Genomic DNA, 13,089 nt, shown 5'->3' on the forward strand with positions numbered 1-13,089 from the left:
ATACTTTCAGTGTTTGTACCGCATAGTTTACGTTACGCTAAAGCTTGGTTCCCACTAGCGACGCAACGTAACGCAGCCTACGCAACGTATGAAAATGCCTTTCCGATTGTGTTTTCCCCCGCCTGCGTGAAATCAAACCTGTGATGTTTGCAGCACTGTTGCGTCGCCGGTTCCCACTTCTTATGATTACGCAATACAGAACTTTGCATCAATACGTCGTAGCGTTGCGTAACGTTGCGTCGCAAGTGGGAACCACGCTTTAACGACTGGACAGCCGTTTACGTAATATAACCGATAACAATGAAAAGCAGCGACGAGGAATGCAGGCGCGCGGCCGGATAGTCAGATGAAACGTCTTACAGTATTACGAAGTAGCACCGGTAAGTTACATCATGGAGATATATACCTCCATTATCACATTGGCATTGATAAATTAACTCCTGTTCTGTAGGTGAAATACCACTAGTGGTGAAGTATAATGTTAGAAATAATGCTAGGCTAGATAGCCGATCAGATCATAAAGCCTGGTGGGGGTGTGATCTACGCAGTGCTTTCAATGTATTGTTTCGGCTATTCGGGGCTACGTGAACATGTTACACATCTTAGCTTATTAGTCGGGCTTTTGGTGATCCAATGCGAGCGTACAACTGTATCATCATTGGACATTGTCTTTAGTTACTGGGAATAATGGAATGCAAGTATAAAATAGGTGATTGCATTTGATTTTATATGATGTACTATATATACTTACTTACTTAAATGTAAAGATAATAAAGATCCAATTGTATCTGGACGATTGTGTTTGTGTTAATATTTATTATAATTCGGAATTTCGTCTTTCTGACCATACTGCCAAGCAATTTATTAGGTCGAGAGTTGCCTACAAGTATTCGAGCCGAGTGACTTATTCGGCTGATTCAGCTATTTAAGCCAAGCATCTGTATGAGATGTTTGTGTGTTTGGAAACAAAATAATGCAGTTATGATTCCAGAAGAAGGAGTGATTGACACAGAACCTGCATGTATATAAAGACGACTTCTTTCAACCACGTACACAAAATTACTATATAATCAAACGCATCTGTTGTCTTTTAAATGTGGAACTAGAATCATCCATTCAAAACGCCATTTGACAAAAACATACATTTATTCAATGAAATGTATTTTTTGTGTGTGTCTACGCATAGAGACGGTGAAGTTCACATAATACTCTGGTCTACTCAAGGCAATCAAACTGGTCGACAATTAGCCTTGTCCATCGCCATAGAGCGCCCTCTCGTTCGTCACATATTTCGGTTGTCTTGTCTTAGTTCTATTTTTTAGGACAGAGCCTCTTTCATTATTTTTCTATATTAGTTCATTTAGGTGTAGTAGTTTAAAATTAGTTTTTTATACGTATTAGGTTTTTCAGTGTTTGTAAATCTTGTTATAATTAATACTGTGACATCACTGTTACAGTGTGGTAAACAAATCGGTGAAACATGGGTGATTTTTATCATTTACAAAGAAGGTCAAATGTAATTGATACAATATAAAGAGATATAAAAGTAATCCGTCGATATTTAACAATTTATTAATACAGGAAAAATGTATATATTATATAGATGTACAGTATGTATATGTTTATTAACTTCCTTAAATCTGTCGGTCTAACAAAAATAATAAGTTAAGTGCTTAGAAACTGATCGAAATACTTAAATAAAAAGTACAGAGGACGTGCTATTTTTGGGCACATATAGAAGTTAAAGATATAGCTCAAGATTTTTGTGACATCACCAATATATTTACTGAAAATCATGGTATGTTGGTAGCATATAGGTGTTCAGGACGATAGCTTAAAATTGTAGACTTTATTATGCAAACTTTGCAGGTAATTTTTGTTATAATATAGCAACATATATTTATTTTACTTGCCATTTTCATAAGGGGAAAACAAACCCACCGTAGCCTGTAGGATATGCCCCAGCCCCCTAAACACTGCACACACAATTAATATTATCTTAAGTCTACCCTTGCATCTTCAACATACAGTATGTTGAAATCGTCATATTAGAAACTATATAGCATAATATTATCATGGAGGAATCATGATATTATCAAGCCTGCTTATTTATTGCTTAGAATCAAGCCTGAATAATCATCCGTAATTGTATTATTCTAGGAAATGGTGTTTATTGTTCAATTATTTCCCGAACGCCCTCGCGTTATGACGCAACGTTCAGGAGTTAATTCGTTTGGTTATCTCTCATAACACGATTATAACAGAAGTTAATCTTCCCCTAATTGTGTTATGTGCGTTAAATCCAACAAATAAAGAATTATTTTACTAATACTATTTTACTCTACTCTACTACTATCAAAGCAATATTGCCTTGAGACAATTTTAAAACGATAATATGAATATGGTCAGAGACGGCGGTCAATGCAAAATTACCACTGTCAACTAGTGCAGGCGAGAGGCGGTCACATCCGCCTATAAACATCATTGCTTCCTAATAACAACGAGAGATAGATACTAAATAGGCCTACGAATTATTATATGTCACTAATTCAATTGGTAATAAATTAAAATCATATTATAATTCATTATTATTTTCAATAATTTATAGCATTGTGAGGTAATAATATGCATATTCAACTGTATTTTTGAGATGCAATGATTTATTTTCAGCAAAATAACAGTTTATACACTATACACGTATTTACACTAGTTCAATGTTTATTATTATCTGTATTCTGCTTATTATTACGTCATAACGCATAGCAGGTTTTATCGGAAATTTCGTTTAACTTTAACGTTTCGTTGTATTTGCTTGCAAGGACATTATGTTCCGTATTGGATACTGAATTCGCAATGATTATACCAGATGATGACTTTCTTCGTTTACGACCAGTTCTAGCACTTCGAAAATGACTGAATTCACTAATTTCACCCACGCTACTTCGGCGTCGGTTGAGGTAGGCCTCTGGATGCATCAAGTCCGACTTCGTTGATTCAGTTGAACCACTTGGCTTCCCGTACCACCCAAGTGCATAGTGACTTGACGTTGACGATGTAGTTCGATCTGATCCACCCGCCTTGAGCAAATTCTGCAAACTAACTTTGGATTCGTAAAGAGAAAGAAGTTCTCGAGAACCTGATTGATTTCTTTTATGTTTCCATTTTTGGTGAAGTAAGTTGCCTGATGGGCTAAGATGATCTCTTGAAGAGTAAGCCATGGACTCGCATGAGTTTGCAAGCTCGCTACAGTATTCTTGAACCCATTTTATCTCCTCTATACCATCATGTATGTACATAAACTGTTGCATAAGTTTGCCATCTGACTCTTTGATTTCCGCCTGCAACAAAGTAAAGGAACAAGTCAACATATAAGCAACAATTACATATACTATGCATAAAGTAACTAGATATTTTTCTGTCCCTAATATGTATAAACGCGATGACATAATTACTGAAATTTAAAAAAAGACGTATGAACTTATTGGGACTAACAAAAAAAACACCAAAATGTGAATACTCCCCTAAAAAGTGCATTCACGTGTTGTCTGGTTGGCACGCGATTTGTTACGCTTGGTTTGGCACAGACGCCCGTTCAACTGCGACTAATAACCACCATTGCGTTTCATAAATCACCGTGAGGAATCGAAACAAAAGAATGTATAAAATAAGAGCTTTGAGAGTGGCATTTGTCTGAGTGGAGTACACAAATTATTAACAATTGGTTTTCAAACTCAAAGGCTCAACATTTAGTCAGTGAATTCAATAAACAGCACTTGGCATATCAGTAACAAATCATAAAGAAAATCAAAGCGAGGTTTTTTAATGTCTTTATGGTATAGTAGTGTACATGAGGTTTTTGTATAAAATCTCCGTATAAATAAATGTTACTGGCTGGGATTTGGATAATAAGTCTAGAACTTTCCTTATTAAGGATGTAGTGTAGAACAGTACAGGGTGTCAGAATTGTTACAACGGAACTTAAATCGAAAGTCTTAGCTTCTACAACTGTGATAGACAATATATTTATGTTTAGGGGTGAACATGTGTTATCTTAAAGCGACACTTGGTGAGTTGCTGATTCATACTCCTGGTATTCTGGTTAATAGCTCAAACTGTATTCAATGACGGGTAAAACACGGTTTACAATACAGTACAATTACACCTTGGCATTTATTAGTTCCACTCAGTGATTGTCTATTTGTTTCATTTTTAACTTCTGCGTTATGAAAGGGATAACATAATTGTTTTAAATGTATTAATATAGAGTCACACCAGAATGGAAACGGCATACGAAACGAAGGAAATTATTGTTTATTGGAAATAATAGTGTTTTCTATAATACTAATAGGTCGAGGATTAGAATGTTTTTTTTTAAACCAATGAGCCCTCCAATTCTTCTTAATACATCTCCAACCTGTTGATGGACATATATAATAGCGAGTGTCGCTTAGTTTCTATATTACTTGTTTTAAAACATGTTTATTGAATGTTTAAACAGAAATGATACTTAAGCATACTAATGGATATTTTAAAACAATGTCTATTCTACAATAATTAGTATCATTTTCTGTTGGTTAGTATCAGTTTTAAGTCCATTTTATACTTTTATAAGTAGAAAACAATTTGTTATGTATGAATTTGTATTAGTATACATGGTGATCCATACATTTTTATACATTATATATAGGCCTACGATGTTTATTTTTCTGAAAGAAACAAACATAGGCCTACTTGGGCATACGTTTTTTTCTTGGTATTTTTGTAGCATGATCCATGCAAAATTGTTTTGTTTACAATACGCCTAGTAATACGTTTTAGCATAAGTTAATGTTATTTAAAAGTAATGACCTTTTCGATGATATGCAATAGTTATCTTTTTACCCAACGTCAAATTAGAAATGATCGGATTTAACGTCATAACTTTAAAATAACATCCGCAATAGTATGAAATCAATTGAAACAAAAATGTTTAGTAACGTTTTAGGAGAGTAATTAAGTATACTCCCTTTCTCTGGTAATGAATATGCGATAAATCAAAATTATAATTTCCAACGGGGAATTCCCTAAACTTATGTCATACTTAAAACGTTGTACTAATGAGTTGTATTTCTTTAAATACAATGTACAGACAAAATGTAAACAACAGGCGAATCATGTAAATGTGTGTGGCCAGACTAAATAGATCAAAGTCCTCGATCATAATATAGTGATTATTCAAAGAATATAACCATTTGTTTGCGAATATAATCAATCGTAAATGTTAACGTTCATTTTATGGCTAAATGTACAGGATATGGTACCAGTCATTAGGTGACAACACGATAATGTCTATAATATTCAGAGTATTGCAATACGGCAGGCCTATTACAAGAAAATAATGTAACTTGGTGGTACAATGTGTTGTACGTGCTCATTATGTTTGCATATAGTTTTCACTTATGACATGACAGATATGGTTGATGGATGTGACAAATTTGAAGTGGGCCTATTGTTAACAAAAAATCACCCTTTTTTTGGTTAAAATAGGCCTACAGTATATTCATTTTAAACACAAAACTATGATCGGTCTTATGTTTATGCATGCACGAATTATTACTATAGTTTTGATCTATTTGATAATTTTCAAAACGCATCGAAACGTCAAATACTCAATATGTGTTCTTCTTTATTTGAACTTCAATGGAACTGACAAGTCATAGGTACAGTCGGACTCGTGTCTAGATGACTTGCGATAGTCAGTTACAATCTATCTACTGACAGAATCGGATATATTTTATTACAAACACGTTACTTTTACCACGGCGACGGACCAAAATTCGTAATATTAACTATTTTAGTATAATGATACCTAATTAGAATATCTTTCCACTTACTATCATATGTTTTATCTTCTTTAGTTTGTTGTTAATTTCTTGTATTCGGCCATTCTCTTTTTGTACTGTAGCACATTCATCTATCGACTGAACGTTGTCATTCTTGTCAAAATGCAGTTGCTTAGCATCACGACCAACAAACTCATCAGACTCGTCGTTTATACCAAGAATAATACCAGAATCTTTGCTTCCTTCTTTACTCAAATTCGTTTGAGATCGTTCTTCCTCTGCCATTTCTTCCTCTTGAAAGTTCCTGGGGCCACAGACAGCGGCTGGTAAAAGACTTGGCGGAATTGGTCCAATCTTCATCTCCACTTCTCGTATAAGATCAGCAATGTAACTTTCGTCCTTGGACGATTGAGAGACGTAAATCGGCGGTACACCATCTTCTTCCATCGTCATTTCTAATATCGGTTGCCTTCGTCTAGGTTTTGTTATCTGAAAAGAACAAACATGCAAACGATGACGTCTAGGCATATAAAGGCCTCAACCACAACATGAGTGACATACATTAGTTTGTAATGTACGCTCAGAAATTGTTGAACGTGTTAAAAACTGACGTGGAAAAACAATACAATAAAATGATTGTAATGTTCACACCATTAATACCTTTCACCTCATGTGTCATCATTTACTCTTAAGATTGGTTCCCATTTGGACGTACCGGAAGGGCGTCATATACGCAGCGCGTACGCAGTGTGTTCACCAATCACAAGCGACCGTTCGAAAGATCCATCGAGCCGTGATTGAAATACAAATCGCATGCACTTCTGGTATCATCATGATAATACCACATTTCTATATCGCTTTGATCTTACATAATTCCCGATCATTGTTGTACAAATTGTTGGTGTAACATGATACTATACCACGACATATCCAGTCTAACCGCATCAACTAATTTTCCAGCTAAGCGAAATATCATAATAGTTCAGTTATGCTAATCGATATAAAATAATACTTCAAAATGTTTACAATACGCGTGGAAGTGTTAAATGCAAGGTGATGTACCCCTATGCCAACGTCATCATCAATGCTTCGAGGTGTTAATACCAGATTGAGTTGAGCTCTTTAAGGTGTGAGGTTAACAAGCACGCTATTTAGCGCTTCGATGACTGCAATTACATTTCTATTAAACGCTACTGATCCAAGTTACACGATACTGAGTTAATTAACTTGCAAAACAATAGATACAGCTTGGCAGTATACGATTGCCCATGGAAAAATAATACTCATTATTTATGGAAAAGTATTTTGTATATATTTTATGTCTTTAGGCACATGTGGCCAAGGATTATTAATATTAAATCAATCACTGTCCTAGATAGGTGGTAAACCCCCTGATACAAGGGCTATTTTGTGAACCGATTCACCAGGGTAATCCCTACACGTCCCAAATTATTAACTTGGTAAACTGTGTACACTGGATCTACGGTTTATAGTTGTTATCCAAGAGGAGCGAGTCGGCCTCGAACCCATGCCAATATTGTTGGCTCTTTGGGTACGGTAAACAGCGCTCCTGCTTTAACCGACCATTCATCTTCATAAAATGAACCATTCAGTTGTTTACAATATTAATGTTATAACCAGTGTTAAATTTATCCCAAAACTGTGTAAAACCTAAAAGATAACGAAAACAACAGGCATGCTAAAGCAAAATTGTCAAATCTAGAACAGTTCATTGAAATGAAAATAAAAACCGAAACTTGTATTAATATCAAGCTTCTTAGAACGCTAATATTTACTGGTTGTTAATGTACCATGTCGTATATTACAGAGTACTGTCTATAAGTATACCTCTTTTATTTATACCATTTTTATAATACAAACACGTTGTGGTTTATTATAGGAATTTGTAATAAACAAATCCAAATATTAACAGTTTTTACAAAGTGGTTATGATCACCAATAGGCTCATGAAACAAAACTGCTTTTAAGCTAAAACTAACCATTTTCATTGTTACATTTTACATGCTTGCTTATTAATTCGTAACTAAAACACATTGTTCGGTGGTATAAGGTGTATGGCATACAATACTAACCAACACATTTCCTAATGTGGTTAAGAATTTCACATTACGAGTTTCTGGTAATCCTAATAATTGGAATCACGTGACACTCACACGCACACACAATATTAAAATTAAAACCTTAAAAACAGGCATTTTACCGAATGTTTGTAAAACCAAATATCACACACACATAACATACATTTAAAAATTGAATACACTAAACTATAATGACACGTTGTTGAAAAGCAAGGGGAAATTAATGGCAAATAATATAACATCCATTATATTATATATCTGTGTCGTTTATGTTCCTAAAGCCCTGAGTCTACACTATCAAACTTTATTTGACAAAAATGTGATGAGCCCATGTGCATGATGATGTCATATCACTACCATATTTAAGCATATCACTACCATACTTGGGCACATCACACACTTTTTTGTCAAACTAGTTTGATAGTGTAGACAGAGCTTAATATTAGTTAATAACAGTCGTAATTCAAATGTGAATAATTTTGAGTACTTACATATTCTGATTTACAGTAATACTGAAAGTTTATGATGAGAAATACGACTGAGTAAAATAAAATCAGTTGAAAAAAGTGCGTTTTTTCGCACACAGATTATGTTCCAAAATTCTCCACTGTTATACGTACCGTAATTCTAGGCCAACTGAAAGTATCTCCTTTACTGAAATAGATGAGATCTGCACTTTTAATCGCTTGATTAGTCCGTCAACAGAAAAAAGATACTCGGTAAAAAGACACAATGGAGTAGATGAGCCGAAACAACATAAACACAGAATCAGAGTGTTGTTTCTTTAATCCTGTATCATTGTAACAGGAGCATAGTTGATGAATACCCCCTCTTGTTCGTGTTTGTTTCTTTTGCAATAGCAATGCCTTCGATTTGATAATCACCGTCCAGTTAACTGCTTCAACTCAATAGTAAATTGTCTCCCGTTAACTATTTCTATAACTCCCATGTATTTAGTAATACTCTATCAATTAGGCCTTTTAAGCGGAATGGAACCTCTTGCGTTGTTATAAAGAAGTCTACCTTTTACGAACTGAAGTCAGCGTGTAAAATAATATCAGTTTCTAATAGTTTTGTACCTGATTTAACTAATTCCTCTTGACTACCGTAATTTCCTTTTGAAACCACATGATATCAACAAATCATCCATGGTAATAGGAAGTGATAACAATTTATAAAGATACCAACAGCCTTTATCTAAAATTGTATCCGTTATTGACTAATTACTACTACTCATTCTTAAGATTGGTTCCCACATGGACGCAACGCAATGACGCGACGTTAAAGCGCGGCACAACGCAGGTTACAACGCTTGGTTCTCACTAGAGACGCAACGCAGAGACGTAGACGCAACGCAAGCGAGTTGATGAAAGTGAAACTTCATTACTTGTGATTGGTCAAATCACGTTCCGTCTCTAGTAGAAACTACGCTTTAGCAATCGCACGCGACAGTTTGGACGACTCCATCGCGTCGTGATTGGTCAAATTACGCATCACGCACGTGAACCATCTTTCTGTATCGATCATTCACTTTTAAAAGATGTATATTTCATAATATAATTTGTTCGACTGATGACCAATGCTATTGCAAAATGACCGTGAACGTTATCTTTCTCTATTTCTTATTTTATTATCATTTTCTCTTTTTTTTACTCTCTCCCTCTTTTACTATAGCCTACATGAATGTAGTATAATTTTATCTTAGAAATACGCCCCCTGTTGAATCATTTTTGTCACGTGGGCTTGATAAGTTCCGCAGTAATTATGCTTGATCACTAGGACGCAACGCAAGTAATTTAACCAATCACAAGCGATGTATTATTAGAACTTTCGATTGTCATTGGTCAACGTGCTTGCGTTGCGCTTACGTCATTTAATAAGAGTAATTTAAGAGTTGCGTCCTATTGGGGACCAAACTGTCGCGCTTATATGCGTTCGTACAAGGAGTATCTTATTTGAAAATGAGTTTATTCATGCAGGTTGTATTTTAGCCTAATTTAGCCTAAGTAATAATGTTTACTTTTATCTTCATTGTTTTTCATTGTATGAATGGTTATGAAACTATATCACTTACGGTACTTGACCAGAGGAAAACTTAACCGTTCCGCTTGACAATGGCAACATGATTGAGACCGGTGTTTTAAGGGTTTATGTGGCGCGGTATTAATTCTTTTAACTTCCAATCGAAAGGTTAAAAGGTTATTCTAAGTTTACCAAAAATACTGAATTGTTTTAATCAGAATTGTTGTTATATAGAATGTATAGGGTATATTTGAATTGACAAATTATTCCTTATAACGTTATAAATAATTATCAGTATAACGTCACAAAAACGTTATTAATACGAAACTTATTCGTATGCGATCGAAAATTGCAATGACAACTTTGAATTAAAAAAATGTGTTATTGTCCGTTCATTTAAATACATTTCTATCGTTACAATATAGACTAGCTTCCGATACACTGCGTAAACGATAACGGTAATTTTTCAAATGCGATGAGTGCAGTACGCATTGAATGTTTGTTTTCTTTCTATTTTGTTTATAAAATATTCGAAAAGAAGAGGAAGTTATTTCAAATTGCTGAATAACTTTCTGTTGAACTGGGACCAATTAACGAGCTCTGAGGAAGTACAACACGTCTAATCAATATTTAGAAGGATGACGTAATACATCGAGGAAAATAGGATGTTTGGATGGCTTTGGACGGATTTATGTACGTTAGAGGTCTAGCAATACAAATCATAGGTTGAACATGACAGTTTTCTCCACCCAGTTTCAACCCATAAACTTTGTTTTAATGTATGTCTAACCATAGAGCTATATATAAAGTGTCTAATAGAATGGTTTCATGGAGATTCATACTAAAGCGGCTAATTCCGACACTAAAATATTTTCTCCACAAATAAGCATACGTTCAAGTCAATATCATGGATCCGTTTCTGGTTCTGTTGTATTTTATTTGTATTTATTTATTTATTTAACAACATCTTTATACAGGATTACACAATCAGATAAAAGAACACCATTGTGTGTGACGTGGTCAATTATTACCATAACTGTTTTTGTGCATGCATTATTATGGTCCGTAATTATTTGCACTGTACTACATCAACTACCCAATTACCTTCGGCAACTACCCATGAAAAGCCTTTAGGACAACCCCCTAGTACAAATACCACTCATGAAACTACCCCTCCCCGTAGAACCATTACCTCGTAGGACAACTTACTCACGGAGAAATACTGTATCTAGAGGTGTATATATATATGGGGTAGTTGTCGACAGGGTAAAATTGTGTTAAGATAGATAGGTAGATTTCCGGGTGTTAGGGGGAGCAGTTGTCATAGGGCCATGTTAGTTATTTACATAAAATACACAGCAATAGCGAAATAGGAAGTACGAACTTTGTGGACTAATTTAACAGTTTTTGTTTCGACGAACGAATCGCAATTATCATTATTGACCCTGAGGTTTTATTGCCATAAAGCCACCGCCACCAACCCTCTCCCACCCCCCTCCTCACAAGTAAACGTCTCCTAAATAGAGGTGTCTAAAAAATGTGCATCTAACTGTGTGAACCGGACTACACACGGTTAGGCCTATACAGAGTCGACCTTTCATACTACATACGACATTATCACGATTATCAACATAAAATGATATGATAACCGAATTATCGATTCGATACTTAAGACTATTGTTTGTTAGTAAATACGAACCTTGACCCTAAGATTTTAATATTAATCATGGTGACTGATTATTCGGTCTGGATGGGAAATATTTGTATTGTTAGAACGACTCCTTGGTATTGTTTTCAGATTGACTTCATTGGCTAAAACAAGCGAGTGTCTGGTTCAAGTTCAAGTTTAATTACTTGTTTCTTATCATAAGAGGACCATTGGAAAGTACCTTTACCCTGGATATAAAGTGCACACAATTATAAACTTTATTTTATTGATGATACGGCCTATTTCAACCATTGTATTTCTACAATGACCGACAAAGAAAATCTTTTTTTTTTGTCGATATAATGTAGGAAGACACCTTACATAAGAACATGCACTGTGGGTATTTATCCTGGTACCATCGTTACCTACCAGGAACCCCTCACGTACAACCCCAACAGACCCCAACCCCCACATCACGGTCGGTATATAGGCCTACCGAGGTCCTTGCTTTGAAATTGAATTTTACTTACTTTTTTTCTTATTGATCGAAGCATAGTGTATTTGGTTGCTTCAGCTTTGTATGAAGTTTTTCTTCTGTTGTAGCTCTCTACGAATCGTAACTATTTTCGAAAGAACGCTGTGTTCGAGAGAATACAGCCTTTTATTTTCGTCGTCTGATCTAGAGTGACTGCGCTCTAAAATATTGACATCTAATTCTAACCACAGTTCTACCATTAAATATCAATGTGCCTCTTTAAATGTTGTGAATCGATTCAACGAATGTTGCGACGTAGAGTTTATTCTGTAACGCCTGTTGCTACCGAGAATATGCTACGTTGACAGTTATGCTTCCACTGTCATATCGTCTGCTCAATGTTGTGTCAATCGTGTTAGTTTACCCGCTAATGTGCTCCTCGACAATGTACGGAGTGTATATTGACGCTACCACTGAATTTGACCACCTACGATCCAAGTCTGCATTGATTTCAATGCGTTCACAAATGTTTGATTTAGCTCACAATGTCGTCATTACGGTTATTTCCATGTCAGTGTTTATAGGTCTATGTGTCATGATGTTTGTTTTTAAAGAGCAACCCGTCACCTTTAAACCATGACTACGTTCCCAATACCTCGTAGTCACTACAGCTATATACCAAATCATGATAATGATAATTGTTTAATTATTTTAAGGATTCGGAGAAATGTTAACTTTTAAAAATAGACTGACTTTTAAACTTGGAATGACGTTTCCAACCATTTACAACTGTTTTTTGTAATTGTTTGTTCCGTAAATTGTTTTGTCAATTTTCCAGTACCGGTACATCTAAATTTTCACATCATTGCTTCTCTGACTTCCCTATCATTTTCTTGTATTTCTTGCCCTCTAGATTATTTCCTTTTACTTTCATTGAATATCCATGTAAATCTAATTGTTATAATTTCGGTCTCCAGATGGCGCTCTCTCATATGAAGTTCAACTTCATTCATTTCAGGTTTT

General features: G+C 35.0%; 2 protein-coding genes across 2 annotated transcripts in view; one reads left to right on the forward strand and one right to left on the reverse strand.

Annotated features, from left to right (window-relative positions):
• The first annotated feature begins 362 nt into the window (after nucleotides 1-362).
• LOC144845235 (uncharacterized) overlaps nucleotides 363-13,089 on the forward strand; it is a 47,789-nt gene continuing 35,062 nt past the window's right edge. The window contains exon 1 of the mRNA XM_078702418.1: nucleotides 363-380. The gene's annotated coding sequence lies outside the window, so the exon portion shown is untranslated. The remainder of the gene's footprint in view (nucleotides 381-13,089) is intronic.
• On the reverse strand, nucleotides 2,549-8,864 carry LOC144845219 (uncharacterized). The gene is made up of 3 exons (XM_078702401.1): nucleotides 8,542-8,864; nucleotides 5,874-6,311; nucleotides 2,549-3,338 (listed from the first exon to the last, which is right to left on the reverse strand). The coding sequence occupies exons 2-3, from the start codon at nucleotides 6,273-6,275 to the stop codon at nucleotides 2,751-2,753; spliced, it is 990 nt and encodes a 329-aa protein (XP_078558527.1). The 5' UTR covers nucleotides 6,276-6,311; nucleotides 8,542-8,864; the 3' UTR covers nucleotides 2,549-2,750.

The sequence above is a fragment of the Antedon bifida genome, chromosome 6 (genome assembly GCF_963402885.1).
Source record: "Antedon bifida chromosome 6, ecAntBifi1.1, whole genome shotgun sequence".
In the NCBI taxonomy this organism is placed as follows: domain Eukaryota; kingdom Metazoa; phylum Echinodermata; class Crinoidea; order Comatulida; family Antedonidae; genus Antedon; species Antedon bifida.